The sequence below is a fragment of the Aspergillus candidus genome (assembly GCF_002847045.1).
Source record: "Aspergillus candidus strain CBS 102.13 unplaced genomic scaffold BDW47scaffold_7, whole genome shotgun sequence".
NCBI classification, from domain to species: domain Eukaryota; kingdom Fungi; phylum Ascomycota; class Eurotiomycetes; order Eurotiales; family Aspergillaceae; genus Aspergillus; species Aspergillus candidus.
This window is the reverse complement of record NW_020194012.1, coordinates 216,518-235,812: the sequence shown is the minus strand read 5'-3', so window position 1 is coordinate 235,812 and position 19,295 is coordinate 216,518. Positions and strand designations below refer to the sequence as shown.

The window sequence follows — 19,295 nt, the reverse complement described above, 5'->3', positions numbered from 1 at the left end:
GGCGCAGGCTCGGGTTCTGGCGCTGGCGCAGGTGGCGGCGCAGGCTCGGGTTCTGGTGCAGGCGCAGATGGCGGTGCAGGCTCAAATGCTGGCGCAGGCGCAGATGGCAACGCAGGCTCAGGTTCCGGCGCAGGCGCAGATGGCGGCGCAAACTCGGGTTCCGGCGCAGGCGCAGATGGCGGCGCAGGCTCCAAGTCTGGCTCGCAATCTGGCTCGGAGTCTGGCGCAGGATCTAGCTCGTCTGGCTCGGAGTCTGGTTCGCAATCTGGCTCGGAGTCTGGCTCAGGATCTAGCTCGTCTGGTTCGGAGTCTGGCTCGCAATCTGGCTCGGAGTCTGGCTCGCAATCTGGCTCGGAGTCTGGCTCAGGATCTAGCTCGCAATCCGGCTCAGGATCTGCCTCGTCTGCCGGGGGATCTGATTCTGGCTCCAGCTCTAGCTCTAGCTCTAGCTCCAGCTCCAGCTCCGGCGCCGCTTAGCGTGATGCCGCCGCCGTGGCCCGCTCGGCTCATCGCAGCTTTGTGAAGGTTGATATTCCCAGCCCCGCACGTGAAAATACCATACACGTTCGGACTAGATATTCTAACACTCGAAAACCACAGGTCCCACACGAGCGTTAACAGTGATGCGGTCAACACAGGCCCAGGCCACTATCAGATCAATTGTGTTGTTTTCGGGGTGGATTGGGGCGGGTTCTAGGGGAGATTGCCCCCTAATTCGGAGCAGATTGGGGCGGTGGGGGCGGTGGGAGCGGTGGGAGCGGTGGGGGCGGCCCTACCACTCGACTGGCAAACAGGTGACTCGAATGGTCACGTGGCTGGCCGAATCGGCCGTCCAAGCAGTTGAGACAGGTAGTGGTTATTTTTTATATTTAATATTATAAGAACAGCTATAGCAAGAGAAGATTACTTATGGAGGTTGGAGAGACTAATATCTCTATATTTTAATCATAAATAAAATCATAGAGTACTTACACGATCTCAAAGTACTAGTTCATGAACAACACCCGAGCACACTGAGAAAACTTTGTTGAATCTTCACTGTAAAGGAAAGCAAGACTCCTGTCGACAATGTCAGTTACAAAGAAGGTCGTCGACCCAAACACCCCGGTCCTTACACTTTGCCAGACGAGTCAAAATCTTCGGCTTTTTGACCATCACCTTTGCAGGGACTTCAGATCTGATTCCATGGTGCCGCCTGGGATCAGCGACTATCCCTAAAAGGGGCGAAACCAACTCCACGTCTTGCCCTGCCACCCTCCGTTGTCGCCTTACTATATACCTACACCCACTGCACCAGCCACCTCAATTCTCCCACCACAATGCAATTCTTTCTTTCTTTCACTCCGTGCATTCTCTCTTCCTGTCAGTCACCTGTCAGTTATTCAAGCAATAACCCATTCTGCATACGCCACCACCACCTGGTTCTCCAAAATAATCCTCGAGTCCTCATCTTGTCTCCGCCGACCAACTCCTCACCGCTTACATAACCGCCAACACATCCCGGCGCAATCCATTCGATCAATCAACAAACAAACACACCCTCAACCAACTCAGTCCGTCACATTGCCAGTCCACACCGGCCCAATCCAGGGCGTGGGGTGTTGGGATCCTGATACCTTGCTGGGTGTTTGGGGCGGCTTGGTCCTGCGACTTAGCGACCCAACGGTGTTACGACGTCGCAGCTGCGGCTTACCTCCGACTCGACTCGATCTATACATACATATAACCCTCATACCCCGCCTGCACTTGGAGTATATGGCGATCAGGGCAATTGAATGAATCGACGAATGAATGAACGACAGATACGACTTGAACGAATCAGTATAACGCCGCATGGATGCATGACTTTTCTATGATATAATACCCGACTTCTTGATCTACGCAGTACATCCGTCCTATCTCGATTGATCAATCCCACCACCACAACACAACACAACAAGACATACCACAGAACAGAAAGAAGAAAAAAAGGAGGAAAGAAACAATGGCAGCCCCGATCCGCCGCAGTCGGCACTACCAATGGCCCGAACTGCAGCTCAACATCTGGATCATAATCGTGCTCTCCGGGTCCGCAGTCTGCCTCGGTATCTTCTCCTGGTTTATGGCCATCCAGACGGAGATGAACCTAGGGATACCATGGTATGTACCCATTTCCCTGCTATCAACGAACCATTTTAACAGAAGAAACAAAGGCTCTTCCCCTACATGGTCGTCTCCTCCGCCCTCGGCTTCATCTTCGTGGTCCTCATCCTCGTCCTCGCCGCGCGCCGCTTCCTCCTCCCCGGCATCATCCTCATCGGGAGCTTCATCCTCTTCGTGCTTTGGATAACAGGGCTGATCGAGACCTCGCTGCAGCTGTATGGCGTCGTCGCCAACGTCAACGACAATTGTCAGATTTATGTCCTCGATGATCACCGCGTTGGGGGCAACAATCTGCAGACGTTGGCTTGGCTGACGCAGAGTACTATTTGTTTGTTTCCCCTTTTGTTTTTCTTCTTCCCCTGCCACTTTGTCTGCTGTCTACTGTCGACTGTATGCATGGGTATATGTGTGTATGCATGGGTAGTGCAAAATGCACATATATACATACATACATGACAAACAAACATACTCAACATCGTGCGTCGTGACTCAAAAGAAACACGTGCTAATAATTAATCCACAGGCAGCTGCTGGAAAACAGCCTTCGCATTCGAACTCGTCAACACAATCTTCTTCCTCTGGATGATGATCATGGCGTGGCAGGTAAATCGGGATATATACGATTGATTTTTTCCTTCTTTTCTCTTTTTTCTTCTTTTGCTTCTTTTTTTTCCCCTCTGGATATTATTCTGTTTTAATATGGGTAATGGCGCTGTTGTCTGTCTTGATTGATATTGATATCCATTTGTGTTGGCCTTGTTTTTCTCTGCCTTTTTTTCTTCTTTCATTATTCCCTATTTTTTTTTTTTGTCTTTTATATGTACCCATAAACACTCTTACCATCTACAACAACTACAGACTCTATCGAATCCCCATCTAGCATCATGTACGTATGAGCGTCGATACCGGAGGGTAGAGGAAACAAGTACGGTAAGCACCATGTATGTACCTATACAAACAAGATATGAGAGTAGATCGATAGATAGATCCCGTCAACGCCATCGCTATGCCATTCTCGCATCGATCGCAGTCCCGACAATATCAACATCAACAGCAGCAATAGTAGCAGTGGCAGCAGCAGCAGCAGCAAGAAAGCACTCTCTTCCAAACTAAAACGTCTAGAGAGTGAGTGAGTCACGACAAGACATGCCACTCAGCCCGCGATGCTCATGCATCCATCCTCAACGCCATTCCATCTCCAATATGAACAAGAACAAGATAGAAGAAACAAGAAGCAAATTGTGACAAATATGACAAGTAGAGAACAAGAAAGGAAGAATTCAAGAGTCAAAGTTAAAATGGAAACAAAAAAAAAAAAACAAAACCCTAACTATCGGCTGCTTCTTCTTCTTCTTCTTCCTCTTCTCCTTCTTCGTCGTCTTCGGCTCGAGCTTCGTCTTCGTCGTTATCCTCGAATGCTGCCATCATTTCCCGCTCGAGTTCGTCTTCGTCGTCTTCGTCGGGTTGCGGGATGTTTTCTTGGGGCTGGGAGCTGGATGGTTCGGGCTCTGGAGGGGAGGATACCATTTCTTCTGGCTTTGGCTCATCCGGTGCGGCAGTGTTGTTGTTGTTGTTGTTGTTGTTGGCACCGCCTGGGGTGGCCATGGCTCGTAGCCCCGTGCTGCGCTCGTAGACCCGCTTAATCCGCTGCGATAACCGCGAGCCTGTCTGATCGCCATCCTCTTCAGCCGCCAGCTCCTGGTCACCGCCACCGCCTTCACCCTCAGTCTCATCATCCCGCTTGCGCTTCTTGCCAATCTGGCTGGATTCATCGGCCATGAACGACGCGTCGCTGTCGCTTTCGCTTTCATCGTCGCTACCCAGGAAGTCTTTCAGCTCTTCGTGCACGGCGGCTTGCTGGTCTTCGTCGTAGCCGATCGGGGACTGCTCCGATAGCCCCGACGACTGGAGGATATCGTCCGTCTCGTTGTCGTCGTCTGTCAGGAATTCGCCGGTGTCTTCGTCGTCTGACGTCAACCATGCACTGTCCAGGTCTTTGGTGCTGGGTGAGATCGGCTCGCCGCGGTCGTCTGGGTGCACGGGGAGTAGGTACGGCTCTTCGTTGAGCCGCTTCCACTGGGTGAGGGAGTCTAGGAGCCACTGCGTCGAGACGATCTTGATTTTCGAATATCGCGTCGCCTCGCGCACCTTGGCTGTGCGGTTGCGGCCAGCTACGAGATGTGTCGTTCGCCGGTTGACCTTTTGGGAGATTGCGGCGCCGAAACTCTTCGACCAGAGGGAGATGTCCGCGTTTTGGGTGTCTGTACCCAGGGGCAGCACGCCGGAGAATACCATCACCACGCCACCGAGGATCTTGCGTTTGATGTATGGCATGATGTCCTTCACGTCGGGGACCAGTTTCAGGTCCACGTCCTTCTCCTTGAATGGCGTCTTTTCGCCCCGTAGAGCCGCCACCCGTCCGCCGAGCGCGCGCGTCCGCCGCTGGTCGTACTCGTCGAAGAATCTCCGGTGCACGTCGTCGAGTCGTGCTTCCAACTGGAAGAGCTCTTGGTCGGTATCGACCAGCAGATGATGGCGCTGTTTGTTGGGGTCCTGGGACTCATCCACGCTGGCGGACGACTCGCTGCTATCCGATTGGGAGATCGCGTCGTCCTCGGCGTCCAACTCCTTCTGCTTCTGCAGTAAGGGACGGTCCTCAACTTGGTGCATGATCGTCTCTTCTTGTGCGTCACTCTGCTCTTGCAGCAGTCTCGGATTGTCTCCACCACCCATCGTTACCAACTGCTCTAGTGTTGACACCTCCTCGTTCGGCTCCGGTTTCGTGGTACTACCATTAACGTGGTGCTCGGTCGGTGGTGGCAGTGGAGGGGCCTTGACCGGTGGCTTTTCCTCGGCCTTGTTGGACAGCTGCTCCAGTTCTTGCTTCTTGGGGAGGAAACTGGAGTTGATATCGCCGATCCCGACGAAAAAGTCGTACGGAGACACCTTGATGAGATTGGGGCTCCAGCGCCAGACGTCCCCACGGTCATCGATGATGACTACCATCTTAGTGTCCACGGGGAACAGACGATGCAGGTTCTTTGCGGTCAAACTGCCACTCTCGTCACGGCTGAGAATACGATCGCCAAAGAGTCTTTTGTCTGGATCGACGATACTTGCAATATGCTGCGCATACGCCCTAGTACCCATGGTGTAGATATGTAACTCGTACATCGCCGCGACGTTCTCCAAAAAGGCCTCTAATCCTGGTCGTAACTTGACATAGTACCAGCATCCCCGCATCCCTGGTCCATCGTCCACCAGCTGAAACCTTCGAACGTCGCTCAATGCTTCATGGTTGGGATTGTCCTTGTCTTCCATCCACTCTCCTACGGTAGGGTCAACGGTAGCATGAATAATGGTCTGGTCAAGATCCACCACGAGGGACAGCTTCCGATGCGATAGCAGTCGACGTTTCGCATCTTCTTCCACCCGCGTAGCCTCCTCGACGCTTACGGTGAGTGTCGTGTTGTCGTGGACCATCTGGATCGGCGCGCGGATCGAATCGGTCACTTCCGTGTTGTACGTCGACCTACAGGAACAACCGATGTCAGCTCTTATCCAAAGCAACACACCAACTGCCAAACTACCAGAACACCTACTCAGTCATGTCCTTGCCACACTCCGCACACAGACCCCCGAACTGGACTTCGTGAGCACATGGCTCGTCAATCTCGACGATATCAACCCTATCCACACGTCAGCAAGTCATTTCTCCTTAAATCAATCAGGAGAAGGTGAGCACATACGGTTCATCAATGATATCGCCCTTGGCGACTTTCCATTGCACGATCTCGCCATCAACGGTCGACTCAAACTTGGTCGGAAACTTGCGCTTCACCTCGATCTTATTGCCCAGCCCATCACCTTCAGTGACAGTCGTCTGGTAGATATACCAGAAGAGAGCCTCATCCCGTTCCACCGCATCGCCAGGCTGTTTGAGCAGCGACGTTACGGTGATCGGGTAGTGAAGGCTCGGCGGCAATCGAAGCAGCATGCTCCTATCTAGACTCGAGTGGCACGGTGTCCTGACTACCGCCCACTGGGTTCTCTCTCATGTATGGCGCACTCTGAGCACGGAGCAAGAGCGCGATTGGCGATTCGATCGCGAGCGAACAGAGAGAAAGGGAACCGAGCTGAACAAAGCTATGAAGCCATCACCGGGTCGCTCGGCGCGCGCCCACTGCGAAAAAGGTAATGAAGGCGCAACTCAATCTAGCAGAGGCAGATTCGATGATGAGAGATGGTGGGCGATTCCAAGAAACTTGGAAATCGTGGTTGCGGTGGAGCGAGAGCTCGTCAAATGAGGTCCGCTACGAGCTGACGCGACGAGAAAACGGCGCCGTTTGGGAGGAAACAACGGGGCAGTTGGCAAAGAGCAGAGAATATAATGCGCCCAATCAAGCGCAAAGAATGAGAATTGAAAGTTCGAGTTGAATTGGAATGGTTAACGTTGACAGGAGCTGGGTGGAGAGATGGAAGAGAAAGAAAGAGATCAGTCCAGGCGAAAGGCGAAGTTGAAGTTCACTTTCTGCTGAGGTCGGCCGCCAAGACCAGGCCAGAATCAGGCAGTACCCGTCCGTGCGGGGCTAGACCTCGTCATAATCATGGTCATTGTTAACGCATTGAGTAAGGTAAGTAATCCCTGGTAATGCCGACCAGTCAACTATGTTTATCCCCTGTCATCTGCCATCCAACGGCACTACTCAATATGACTCACGTCATAGGTTTCTTCCCCACTGATTTCATCTACTGTGAGAATGCGTTTCGTAGGCTACCATAGAGTCCAAAACCCATAACACATGAAATTGTTCCGTAAAAGTCACTAAAACAGACGTCGCAACAGAAACCAGGGCAGTGCAGAGCCTGCATCTGAGATGGTAGGCTAGTTTCTTCCCAGGTTCGCCGAAAACAAAAATGCCCGTGCTGGGCTTATATATGTACCATCGCTCTCACACCGCATCGTCTAGTGGGATGTGAGACTACGTCGCTCCTCTATTTGGCCTTGGCCAGACCGACGGCGCCGTTGCCGACGTCGTACACGCTGTACCACCGCCGCAGGAAGGCATCACCCAGAATAGCCAGGGGACCCACAGGCTCGGGGAAGTCCATGCCCATGAATGCGCTGATGCAGGAGCCCTGGACCTCCAGGGTATAGTCGTAAGGGCCGATCGTGAAGTTGTGGCCACTCAGAGTGAAGGTCATGTCGGGCAGCTTGTCGCGCGTATCGCACTCAACGGAGTACTGGCCGGTGAAGCCCTTCTTGGCACCGATCTCCTTGTTGCTGTAGAATGATTAGTATGGTTTCTGACATAGTGATCCAAGGGAACTCACATCAGCTCGGCAAGAGTGGAGGGCAGGGCAATCAGCGAGGTACCGGTATCCAGGATGACACCGGTGTTGTCCAAGCTGGCCACCTCGTCGCCAAGAGCAATGGCGTCAAAGTCGACCTCCCAGTAGGCCTTGCGGCGAAGAGGGATCTTGATCAGCTCACCCTCGTAGTGGTCCTTGTCAATGCCACCGAAAGTCGCCACAGAGTCGTCACCCTCGGTGTTGGCGTCCCCGAGATAGAAGGCGAAGACAGGCTCATCCAGAGTATCCTGGTTCAGCATGCTATAGAAGGGGGGGACGATCTTGTTGACGGAGATGGTGTCAAAGCCCAGTCCGAGAATGCCATCAAAGCGACCAAAGGCAAAGGCCAGACCAGGTTCGTTGGTTGCCTCAGCAAACAGCTGGTCCTCAATCTTAATATCACCGATCTTGACGGTGTCCTTGGACACAAAGCCGCTCAAACTGCCAGAGCCATACTTGATGGAAAACTCGCTGCCATTCTTCTGGTAGGTAGATGACGACGAGGAATCGTACTTGTTGTGGAGATAGCAGGCGATGGAGCCACACTGCTGCGACGGGACCCACAGGTTGGAGCTTCCCGTGTCAAGCACCACCTTGAACTCCTGCGGGGGTGTACCAATCTCAATCTTCGAGAAGTCTGCGCGACCCGTGTTAGCCATGAACTTGGGAGGGAATCGTCTAAACGATGTTACTTACACTGGGCGTTCAAGAAGTTGTCGACCAGCACATCATGACGGCCCTGCTCAGTGAGCTCATCATTCAAGTCGGTCTGATCAGACAGCTGCTGATGCATCGCCTGGCGCATCCCCGAGTATTTCTGACCCAAAGCCTGCACATGGGTATCGATGTTCTGGGCGTACTGGAGATGATCCGGTCAGCGATGATGCTAAACCCAAACAAGCAGACACGATCGATCATATCCCCATATCATCATCACGACCAGCAAATACAGGACTACAGCATTAACTCACCATCTGCTCAGACAGAGGAACCTTATCGAGCTTCAGCTTGTGAACCTTAGCGGAAGCACAACCCAGCAGCACAGAGGCCGCGAGCAAGGAGGGCGTCTTCATAATGGGCGGCAACAGTCCCAGACCACTGGGGGAGGCGGGTACAGAGTAAATAAGGATGGATGGTTACCAAAAGAGAGACTTATGAACAGCTGATGGAATAATGAAGGGATTGGAAGAACGCGATGGAGATGGGGAGATGGGGGATGGAGACGATGGGGAGAGAGATGGATGGAGATGAGGAGGTGAAGGGAGTTGAGAGCAAGCGAGGTACCTAGTCGTAGGTACCTTACCTTACATGACTGGTTGCGGAGTGACTTGTAATGGGGGGAAAGCGAAAGTGACCAGGGCAGCCAATCAAGGATGGCGGGCTTGCGTCATTTGGCACTCGGCGCGGATCATGGTCACGGGTCGGATCACTTGATCCTGCCTGGGAAGATCAATATCTCTACATTATTGTTTCTTTGAACGATGCTGGTTTATTGCTGTTTTATAATAACAACAATGGGTATATTACTCCAGACACTGGAATATCCAGTGTGAAGAAGTGGGGGGATGAAATGATAGTGATGACAACAGTGTGTTTATATTTAGTCATACCCCATAACAAACACCAACCAACCCGGCTGATAACCCATCAGGCCCAATCTTACTGATAACATCATCGCCTTGGTTCAGGCCACTCAATCTTTTTAAATACCTCATTCAAGCCCCCAAAAAAGCAGTCAGTACATGTGCCAGTCACTGTAAAGCCCCCATCTCGTAAATCAAACTCAAGATAAACAAAGAACTGAGAGAGGATTCCTCAACATGGCAATTGCTTCTATTGGCCTTTCAAGAACGACTCTTGCCCGAATATACGGGCGGAACTTTGGGACATCAGACCCAGACAGACATGGACACCTTTCTCATCAAGCCAACTCATTACGGAACGAACGTGTTCTAGTATGATAGGCGTCCTGGTTTCAATATGAGACGGGAATCACGTAAAAAGCTCCTGTGTGCCTTTCGGTCTTAGGAATGTCGCAAGGGGTAGACTTGGTGAACATCTCGAAGGTCTCGGCAAGCGTGAGATATGTAGGATGGATTTGAACTCTGAAGACTCAAGAGGAAAGTCGGCTTATTTCAGTATCGTCCGTTCTTCCTTCTAATTTATGGATTATCTTGGCTCGATGGCTAAAAACAGAGGGGGTGTGGTGGAAGAGAAAGAAAGGACAGGAAGATGTGGGCGGTAAAAGTATCGCTTCTAGATGCACATTAATAACACGGCGTGCAGTGTCGCTCACGAAGCAGCAAGGTTGGAAGGCTGTCTACATGCTTCCTACACGTATTGTATACTACTGCAGCAGGAAATCCAAATGCATCAATCATTGTGCTACATATACCAATAGCCCCGTCTCTGATGATACAGCGGACGACCACCTTTTCGCCATGCACAATTCCATTTCCAGCACACCGAAACCTGAAACTTGATCTAGCGGTAGAACTCGGGTCTGTGACGCATTAGTTATGTGTAAGAAAGAGCGAGGGGGGGTGGGGGAGGGGGGAAAGAGAAAAGTGGGTAGAGAGGGTTAAAGAGCATACCGTTCGTCTTCCTGTCCCGACTTCACCTGGGCCGAATAGGCATCATCGAGATCAGACTGGATGATATTGTATCGGTTCTTACGGACAGCCCGGAGACCGGCCTCTTGCATGATGGCCGCGATGACGGCACCAGACAGAGGTTCGTTCCGCACAATCAGCGAATCCAGGTCGACTTCGGGGGACAAGGACATTCTGGAGGCGATCGTGCTGAAGATCAGACGACGCTCACGTCGGTCACGGAGGGAGGGGAACTCGATCTTGCGGTCCAGACGACCCGGACGCAGCAAGGCCGGATCAAGCGTATCCGCTCGGTTGGTGGCCATGATGACCTTGACGTTGCTCGACTGCTCGAAGCCATCCATCTGGTTAAGAAGCTCCAGCAAGATTCGCTGCACTTCACGGTCGGCACCTGTTTGGGCGTCGAACCGCTTGGTGGCAATGGCATCGATTTCGTCGATGAAAATGATGGCCGGGGAGTTCTCCCGCGCCATCCGGAACACATCTCGAACCATACGGGGGCCCTCTCCCAGATACTTCTGAACGAATTCGGATCCGTTCACTCGAATGAAGCTGGCGGTCGTACCGTTCGCCACGGCCTTAACCAACATGGTCTTACCCGTACCAGGAGGGCCATAAAGCAGGACACCACGGGGAGGATCGATACCTGGAAACTATTAGTAAACCCAGTCATTCCCCCTTGACACCACATTGGCTCACCAATCTGCTTGTACAAGTCAAACTGCGTCAAAGGCAATTCGACCGCCTCCCTGATTTCCTGTTTCTGCATATCGAGACCACCGACATCTGCGTACGACACGTCCGGCTTCTCGTTCTCTCCCAGCATAGCAATAGATGAGTCTGCCTCTGGCGGAAGGATATCCACGAGCGCATTGGAGTGACGGTGGAGGGCGACGGAGGACGACGGCTTGAGCTTTTCGCGGTCGAGGGTGGACAAGATACGGACGACGTAATTCGAACCGGTCGAGGACTGAACGATACCCGTACTAATTTAGTGAGCAAAAGACGCTCGTATAAGAATGCTGCGTTGGGTCATACTTTTGGTCAATCGCTTCCATGAACTGGCCGATAACGAGTGGTACACTCTGTATCCGCTTGATCTCTTCCTGCGCACGAACGAGCTCCCTCTTCAGGCTCCTGTTTTTTTCGAAGATGTGTTAGAAAAATGTACATAACTGTAGCCAGAAAGGTTGGAGATGTAACCCACCTTTGCTCATCCTTGATATACTCCTCTTGGAGTTGGATGTACCTAGTGTCAACGGTCAGATGGCAGTCACGTCAAAGGTGATCGCATTGCAACATACTCCAGATGTCTCTGCAACTTCTTCAATGTGGCATATTCGTCTCCTCCGTCCGATCCCGTCCCCTCGAAAGAATCGATGTTGGGGATGTTGTCCAATGGAATCGGCTTAGGCGTGACGTTGCTCGCCGGATTCTCCACGGCGACGTCTCCCATGCTGTAAATGTCGTCGAAAAACTGGATATAAAGCAAACAAAGTATCACCGCGTTTACCTAGACGTTTGAAAAGGATCTCGGGGTGATGTCGCAATGCAAGAATAGGTATTGGGGCTGTGGGGAGGGATGTTCATGTGGAGGAGCTGTGCTTCGAAGGCTGATGGGATCACGTAGCTCCCGTGGCAATAGTCACGTGAGGAACAGCTCGCTGGCCAGATCCGCTAAGCCTGACTAGGTAAAGAGATCTTTGGCAGGCCTCACAAGCATATTCTCTATGTTTTTTAGTAGTTCTTCTCAAGGACTTGAGGATCTGGAATATCAAGCTATTGATTAATTTACTGCTAACTTTGTATAAAATACACTTGTGTACCCCATTCCGATCAACTCTTTGTCTTGTCCACTTACTAATTCCAACCAAACATGGAACAGCGGAAGTTACGGATCACAGAGTCGACTGTTCTTGACTGGCAAATGTGGTAGTACGCATAGTCTGTTCAGGATAGAGGATGTATATTTGTTGTTGTCGAACTTGGGGTTGTTCGCTTTATTACCTTCGTGCTTATTCTCCGGTAACTAATGATCTTTGCTGGCGTAACCCCAGGGGTATGATTCGACAATGATTTAGTATATATATCTAGTGAACCCTGGACCTAGGGCAGTTACGCCACCACAGCTTGTCACATTTAATTCGAAGATTCCGACGTCGAACTACCTTTAATCCCGCAATTAACCCGAGTTGCTACTACTGATCAGTGGTACAGTCTACCTTCACGGGTTGGTTTTGACACTGGTTGACTACCGGCATCCTCAGATAGGAACACACTGGCACTGTAAGATCTCGCAGACTAGTAACATGCCAGGGTCTGGAAAAAAGAACGCCGTTGGATCTATCCTATGAACGGTACAGCGCTATGAATGTCAGAGTAGGTCTGTGGGGTCTCTTAGCGGATTACATAGTTGCTATGGAGCCTATCGCAAAGGGATGATCGTGGGTGGCATAACCGCGTAGAAAAGCTCGCACAACTAGAAGAGAGAGAAGAAGAGGAGGAGAAAACGCGACACACTGATATTATTGTTGTAATTGGGCGCGCGAGCAAAGAAAGAGTTGAAGCAGAATTCGAGAGACCCTGCTTCCAGCTGTCCGAATGATTTAACCAGCGGATGCATTACCGTACCATGCATTCATCACTTAATAGTGTAACGCTGGTGCTGATCGCGATGATCCCCGTGCCGCGGGACAATGGCCATAGGTTGGGCATTGGAATTAAACTAGTTAGTTGTTGCGCCCGTTTGAAATCTCCAACTCCAGCCAGGCACCTGATCCAGGCGTTGGTTCGTGGCAAGAAGGTTGATGTCTGTGTTGTTCTGCCTCCTTGGTGTCCTTTGTCTTGTCCCGTGGAAGAGCCACGCAAGATCCCACTCAACCGTCCATTCCGATTGAAAATGGCTGCAGGAGCCTTGCTGGGGACCCATGTGTTACCAGTTGGTCCATACCAAGAGCCAAAAACCGAAATCCACTCTCCACATAACTAATCCGTCTGTTCGGAGATAATCACCCACTGGGTAGGGAAGAGTGGAGCGCGGCAAGGAAGACTCCCACTCCCACTCCCAGAGACTGGTGTACGGTGTAAAAGCGTTGAAAATTCCCGCCCCAAATGCAAGCCTGGATTTTAAACTGACAAGCCAGATGATGGAAAGTTAAAACATTCAAGATTTAAAACTAGAAAGCCAAAGCAAAAAGAAAGGAAGAAAAAGAAAAGTCAAACATTGTAGCCAAGGTCTGACGAACTAATGTGCGCGGCATTAATTTGGCTGGAATCTATGGAACTGTTCATCATACCTGACCGTTCCGAACGGTCAAGATTGGGCGGATTCTCAGGTTAGGTACGGACTTGGTAGGAGGCACAAGTAAAAAAAAATAAAAAATGGAAATGAAAATAAAAAAATGAAAAGATTAAAATAAAAATGACTACCCAAGTAACTAACACGATCATCCAGATTATAAGAACAAGCAGTTGCCGTTCTTTTCCTCCTCCCTTCTCTTCTCTTTTCCTTTTCCCTCCCCCACATTCCCTGGGAATTTCTTCCCATACTCTTCGTGCTTTCAGAAGAAACAGAGAAAAACAGAGAAGGAGAAGCCAGAAAGAAAGACAAGACTTGCGTTAATTTACTATAGAGCTCATCGTCACCCCGCTCCTGACCGGGATATCTTCCACCCACAGCATCTATGCCCACTAACCACCCCGTAGCAGCTGTCAGGATATGCTACGCCACATCGTTACAATAATGCTCCCTTTTTCCTCTCTGATTTTCGTTTTCTACAATGACTGATTTTGCTCATTTCTTGCACTATGATTTACTAATAAGTTGAGGTCGCTCACTGATTAGGGGGGAGATCAGTGGACAAGAACCAGTATCGGGTTCTAAAGGGACCGGACCTTACCTTGCCGATCACATCGACGTCTGACCTATTGCTCCAATTATTTCATCTTTCTGATTGACAGGAAGAGAACAGAAGGAAACACTCACACGGGTACTGATCCAGACGAAAGTATTATTTGAATACTTTAATAATAATATTGTCATCATTGTTATTACAATTATCAGCAGATTGGTAATGTTTATACTGACAACCGGTCCATGAATTCAATTGGAGAAGAAAGAAAGTCGACGCGAGTGATTATGTCATTCCCGGTACTGCCACCCCACTCCGCCTGCTGTTTTCTCCCGATCAGTTGCCGCTCAACACAAGCCGACCTGTTCGAATCATTCTCGACCGTGACGAGACTGACTTGCTTCTCCCTGTGCTCTGCCTCCAATTTACTTACTGGAGTTGTACTCTTTTTTTGGATCCTTGAATTCTTTGAGTGACTCTTACTCTTTCTATCTCTTTTTGGATCCTCTGGTCTTCTCTCTCCACGTTCCCCCCATTTCTGCCTTCCACCCACTCCATTTGCCTCCACTCGCTTTGTCTCCCAAGCGAAACACTCACCCCCCCCTTTCTCTTCCTTCTCTCCTCATTCAGATCGGAAGGGGAATTTTATTATTATTATTATTATCATTTACCATTATTATTATGATCATTATTACCATAAAATAAAATACAAGCGTACTCCAACAAATAACAGCCCTACGCTTTTGTGGTCCAGGTACGCCCGTTATTTCTTTTCCCACCCCCGCTCCCTGTCTTTCACTTGCCTATTACACGCTCTCCCGGGAGCTGTGGCCACGCACTATCTACTGGCCACTGGTCACCCACTCATTCTTTGGGACCACCACCGCACGTTGTGAATGCCGCTCCTCCTGCTCCAATGTTGTTGCTGCTTAGCTAGGACATTTGAATGGTTTATCCATGATTTGTTCCTATTTTTGCAGCCGTGGTTACTTGGAGATGCCTGGTGTATTGGAAATAGCGACCGACGTCTCCTTATCGTCTTATCACCTGCTGATGGTCTTTCAACTTTTGCCTTAGGCTCCCTCCCTCTCTCTCTCCCTTCCTCTTTTTTTTTTTTTTTTTTTTCTCTCTCTCTCCCTGCGTGGCGTCCTGTGGTCCCGTGACCCGGCCGCTGGCAATCTCTCGCGGTCTCATTTCTCAACCCGCTACTATTTCGGGACCGCCTTCCATCGCCTGTGAGTCGGCCTTCTTAGTTATCCAACCTTGTCGGTATGTACCCTTTCATCAATATGGTCTCTCGGTCATCATTTTACATGCAATAATTCCCCAATTTCATTTCTCCCCCACACCTAACCCACCCGCCAATCCTTTACTCCCCCAAAGCTCCCCCTCCCCCATAGGTGGTCCCGGTCGGCGTGGCTTGGTCTGAGTGTGTTGGTTTGCTTTTCGTGTCGCAGACCCGAAGCGCGATTCATCCGGCCTCACCACGCCCGCCTCCCACCCCGAAACCTGACGCGTCCAGACCCATCGATTTCACCTGGTCGCGATCGAGAATGGTCGGTTGATGGTTACGCATGCTGTGTCATGATGGCTACCAGCTGCTTCCAATCCTTGTCGATCGTATCTGGATGAATAAACTCTTGTCTTGCCTTTTGTGTGACACTTTCTGACAGCTCTCCTGGGTCTACAGATGGGTTGGTAAAAAACACACGACATGAATGCCTGGGTAGCCGACGGCTCGAATCTCCCCAACCATGATAATGGCGCTTTTCACCAGGCGACCATTGACCCTTCCGCCGCCTTCCTCCATACCTCTCCCACGCCCCCTGATCCAAACCAGTTTCAGCGCATGTTCAATGGCATGCCCCGAAATGCCTCCCCTGGCTTCCACAACCCGAACCAGGTAATTCCATCCAAACGACCACGGCCCGAGGATGGCATCGCCATGTCCCCTCGACAGGCACCTGGTGGAATGTCGCGGTCGCAGACGCCCCATCAGGTCCCCTTCCCCGGGTATCATGGCCCTGCCAATGGAGGTCCTCAGTTCACTCCCCATCCCAATCCCTATCAACACCTCCAGGGGACACCACCCAATGTCACCCAGTCCCCGATCATGCAGGACTTTGACCAGCATGGGGTACCCCGAATGGGTACCGCGTCTCCGAGCCCCTTCACGCCCGCCGGGCCTCAGGTAGGAGGACCGCACATGTCTCCCCAGTCCGATCATCCGAGCCGGGTCAACACACCGCAGAACAGTTCGTTCATGCCGGCTCAGCCCTTTCCTCAGGGTATGGGCCCCCAATTCACCCCGACCCCGGCCATGACGTCCGCTGCGGTGCAGGCGCCGATGCAGGCACCGATGCAGGCGCATTTTGCCGGCATGCCACAGGGATACCAGCAAGCAATGGCTGCCCAACAGCAGCAACATCAGCAACAACAACAGCAGCAGCAGCAGCAACAGCAGCAGCAGCGAATGCATGCTTTGCAGATGCAAAACCAAGGACGCCCTATGAACATGAATCCGGCTCTGGCTGGGCGTCCGGTGGCGGCTGGGATGAACGCCATGGCGAACCCGCAGCAGATGGCAGCCATCCGGCAGATGCAGCAGACCATGGCGAAGCCCCCGAACCCGGAAGCTTTCATGAAGTCCTTGCAGAAGTTTATGATGTCGCGGAGCTTACCACTGGACATGAATCCGATTGTGTGCGGTCGGCCCATCCATCTGATCCACCTGTATTCCGCCGTGATGAAACTGGGGGGTTCCAAAAAGGTCACGGCCGCCAACATGTGGCCCGTGATCTCCCAGCAACTCCATTTCCCCCCCATGCAGTTTCCCACTGCGATGCAAGAGATCCGGGAACACTATCAGCGGAATCTCGCTGTCTACGAACAAGCCTTTTTGAATTCCCAGCAGAAACAATTTGCGGACCAGATGCAGCAGGGCTCCTTACCGCGGCAGCCCAGTGACCCCTCGGGCATGCAATTCCAGTCACCGAGTGCCAAACCCGGTCCGGGCTTCGAAACCCAACCACCGATGGGACAGCCCTCACCCGGGAATCCACCGGTACCGCATCATGTGCCGAACCAGGCCGCCAATGGATTCTCCACACCGACACCCGTGAAAGGTCCCAGCAAGCCGCCGCCGCCGCCGCCGCTGCTTCAGCAACAGCAACAGCAGCACCAGCATCGACTCAGCGTCTCCCGGGGGTCGCAACCTCCTGCAACGCCCCATGACCCTTCGAACCAGTTTATCCCGCAGTCTCCGGCGCAAGTCGGGAAAGGACCTGGTTCGGTATCTGGGAAAGCCCTCGACCAACTCGACGGGCCCTCCAACCAACCGCTCAAGCACCCCATTGAGGACCCTTTCAAGCCGATGGTACTACATGGGAGTAATCTCCACGGACCCATTGCCGTTGATGAGATGTATCCTCTGGGGGAAGAGATCACGAGATTCAGGCCCAATGTTCCCGCTTATGGGGAACTCGGGGTCATTGACATCCACGCTTTGATCATGAGCGTGAAATCCGGCATCCATGCCGAGATGCGCGTGGCCTTGGATACGTTGGCGACCATCTCTTGCGAGCCGGCCATTCAAATATCGTTGGACAACTGCGAAGATCTCGTGGACTGCCTGATTGAATGTGCAGAGGATCAAGCGGAGTTGCTTGCCGAGCATGCCGCAGAGGTCTCGGATGTGATGCTTCTTCCGTCCTACGAAGAGATCAGCCGTGGGTGCCAGGTCGAATGGACATCCTTGGCAGACCCCCCTGAATTTGGGAGCCTCGATTACGAGCTTGATCGAGCTGTCGACAGACTTATCTGTGTAACCACTATCCTGCGCAACTTCTCGTTCGCCGAGTCAAATTTCGGAGTCCTGTCCACACCCCCAGTCATCGAGTTTTTCTCCACGATCATCCGTTATCTGGGGACGCGGAACATGCTTCTGCGGACCAACCAGAATACCTTGGATTTCATGAAGGACACTGTCATCTATCTTAGCAACCTAGCGCACACCATCCAGGTGCCGAGCCGGGAGGAGGCCGAGAGCCTCCTGAACTTTGTGCTGTCATTTGCGCCGTTCCCCTGCCCGAGTCTGGGACCGGACGGCGTCATGTTCACCTCGTACAATGCCTCTATCCACAAGTACACACCCGCCGCCGTGGATAGTTTCGCGAAGCTCCTCGCGCGGGATGAACCGAACCGAACATTCTTTCGGTCCATCTTCTCTGGCGATGGCAACGGCGTCCAACAAGATCTTCTCACTCGTGCCTTTGGGCTCGCCATTTGCCCGGTTCCCGACCAGCCTCGGAAACCGCTCGCCATCGCAGATGCGCGCAAGGTATTCCTCATGCAGGGATTGCTGGCGGCAGATATCCTCTCCAGCTTCGCTGATGGCCCCTTGGCCAAAGCGTGGTTGGAATCACTAGATGGGTTTGCGATCCATCTCCTCAGACTATCTTGTCTCCTGAGTACGGAACGTGTCCCCCCGCCCAATGTCAACGCACGCCAGACCCACGCCGTACGGGCCCAGGCGGATGAAGCCTCCGCATACAGCTCCATCATCAACCGAGGATTAGGGATTCTTCGGCGCTTAGCCGAGAAGTCCAAGTATGCCGAGACGGACACCGCTCTGCGGTTCCCATCAGGGATCATCCCTAAAAAGGAAAGCTTACTTGGAGCGTTGCTCATGCGCAATGTTGATCCTGGGGTCGTGCGGCAGCTGATTACTTATGCACGGCTCGCCGAGTGACGTGGTGTACATGCTATTGGGACTTGACGGTTTTTCATTATTTTATCATTTTATTTTTTTTTTGCCTTTCCATTCCATGTCTTTTTCCTAGCGAAGGCCCAAACAAGCCTAGCATCAACATTATCTTTCCAGGTATCGGGACTGTTTTGACCTCATGTCTTGATTTATTTCACTCTCCGTAAACTACTACTACTACTACTACTACCTACCAACCTTTTGGAAACCCCTCTCTTCCCTTCAATTCCGTCCATTTTTTTGTTGCTATCTATTTCGTGTCCTTGTCTGGCGCCGGTGGAAAGATCTTTTGTGTGGGGCGTGACATGTGTGTATTCTTGATTAGTTGTCTACTACTACCTACTACTACTATTATCGTTGTACAATGCTGAATACCCTCGGGGCGAAAGATCGTGCATGATATTATGTCTACATGGGTAACATCATATTCTGAATTTGGTCAAATGGCAATTGCATCATTTTACTTGTACATCGACGATTGTTGATTATATCAATGGCTTTTAAGGGTATATAAGGTACTAACGAGGGGCTGTACGAGTAGGCTGGTGTTACAGTTACTTAGTCTACAGTCTA

The 19,295-nt window shown here is 51.6% G+C and overlaps 7 protein-coding genes across 7 annotated transcripts; 4 read left to right on the top strand and 3 right to left on the bottom strand.

Moving 5' to 3' along the window:
* The first annotated feature begins 105 nt into the window (after nucleotides 1-105).
* BDW47DRAFT_81813 (uncharacterized protein) lies at nucleotides 106-709 on the top strand. The gene has a single exon (XM_024819924.1). The coding sequence runs from the start codon at nucleotides 140-142 to the stop codon at nucleotides 521-523; it is 384 nt and encodes a 127-aa protein (XP_024674740.1). The 5' UTR covers nucleotides 106-139; the 3' UTR covers nucleotides 524-709.
* Nucleotides 710-1,336: 627 nt separating this feature from the next.
* On the top strand, nucleotides 1,337-3,013 carry BDW47DRAFT_100728 (uncharacterized protein). Its single transcript, XM_024811514.1, has 3 exons — nucleotides 1,337-2,139; nucleotides 2,193-2,470; nucleotides 2,666-3,013. The coding sequence occupies exons 1-3, from the start codon at nucleotides 1,985-1,987 to the stop codon at nucleotides 2,767-2,769; spliced, it is 537 nt and encodes a 178-aa protein (XP_024674739.1). The 5' UTR covers nucleotides 1,337-1,984; the 3' UTR covers nucleotides 2,770-3,013.
* Nucleotides 3,014-3,361: 348 nt separating this feature from the next.
* On the bottom strand, nucleotides 3,362-6,239 carry fcpA (protein-serine/threonine phosphatase). Its single transcript, XM_024819923.1, has 3 exons — nucleotides 5,892-6,239; nucleotides 5,745-5,831; nucleotides 3,362-5,674 (listed from the first exon to the last, which is right to left on the bottom strand). Exons 1-3 carry the CDS (start codon nucleotides 6,137-6,139, stop codon nucleotides 3,469-3,471), a joined length of 2,541 nt encoding a protein of 846 aa, XP_024674738.1. The 5' UTR covers nucleotides 6,140-6,239; the 3' UTR covers nucleotides 3,362-3,468.
* Nucleotides 6,240-6,895: 656 nt separating this feature from the next.
* BDW47DRAFT_100725 (aspartyl protease) lies at nucleotides 6,896-8,920 on the bottom strand. Its single transcript, XM_024811513.1, has 4 exons — nucleotides 8,466-8,920; nucleotides 8,191-8,353; nucleotides 7,477-8,131; nucleotides 6,896-7,426 (listed from the first exon to the last, which is right to left on the bottom strand). Exons 1-4 carry the CDS (start codon nucleotides 8,565-8,567, stop codon nucleotides 7,138-7,140), a joined length of 1,209 nt encoding a protein of 402 aa, XP_024674737.1. The 5' UTR covers nucleotides 8,568-8,920; the 3' UTR covers nucleotides 6,896-7,137.
* A 601-nt stretch (nucleotides 8,921-9,521) lies between these two features.
* rpt3 (proteasome regulatory particle base subunit RPT3) lies at nucleotides 9,522-11,695 on the bottom strand. The gene is made up of 6 exons (XM_024819922.1): nucleotides 11,411-11,695; nucleotides 11,314-11,355; nucleotides 11,145-11,243; nucleotides 10,806-11,092; nucleotides 10,089-10,752; nucleotides 9,522-9,997 (listed from the first exon to the last, which is right to left on the bottom strand). Exons 1-6 carry the CDS (start codon nucleotides 11,560-11,562, stop codon nucleotides 9,979-9,981), a joined length of 1,263 nt encoding a protein of 420 aa, XP_024674736.1. The 5' UTR covers nucleotides 11,563-11,695; the 3' UTR covers nucleotides 9,522-9,978.
* A 1,930-nt stretch (nucleotides 11,696-13,625) lies between these two features.
* BDW47DRAFT_100721 (uncharacterized protein) lies at nucleotides 13,626-14,632 on the top strand (the record flags this gene model as incomplete). The annotated part of the gene is made up of 1 exon (XM_024811512.1): nucleotides 13,626-14,632. A coding segment is annotated over exon 1 (227 nt), but the record flags the coding sequence as incomplete, so codon positions are not given.
* Nucleotides 14,633-15,077: 445 nt separating this feature from the next.
* On the top strand, nucleotides 15,078-19,150 carry BDW47DRAFT_100720 (putative ARID/BRIGHT domain protein (SWI1)). The gene is made up of 2 exons (XM_024811511.1): nucleotides 15,078-15,226; nucleotides 15,648-19,150. Exon 2 carries the CDS (start codon nucleotides 15,672-15,674, stop codon nucleotides 18,705-18,707), a length of 3,036 nt encoding a protein of 1,011 aa, XP_024674734.1. The 5' UTR covers nucleotides 15,078-15,226; nucleotides 15,648-15,671; the 3' UTR covers nucleotides 18,708-19,150.
* Nucleotides 19,151-19,295: the final 145 nt, after the last annotated feature.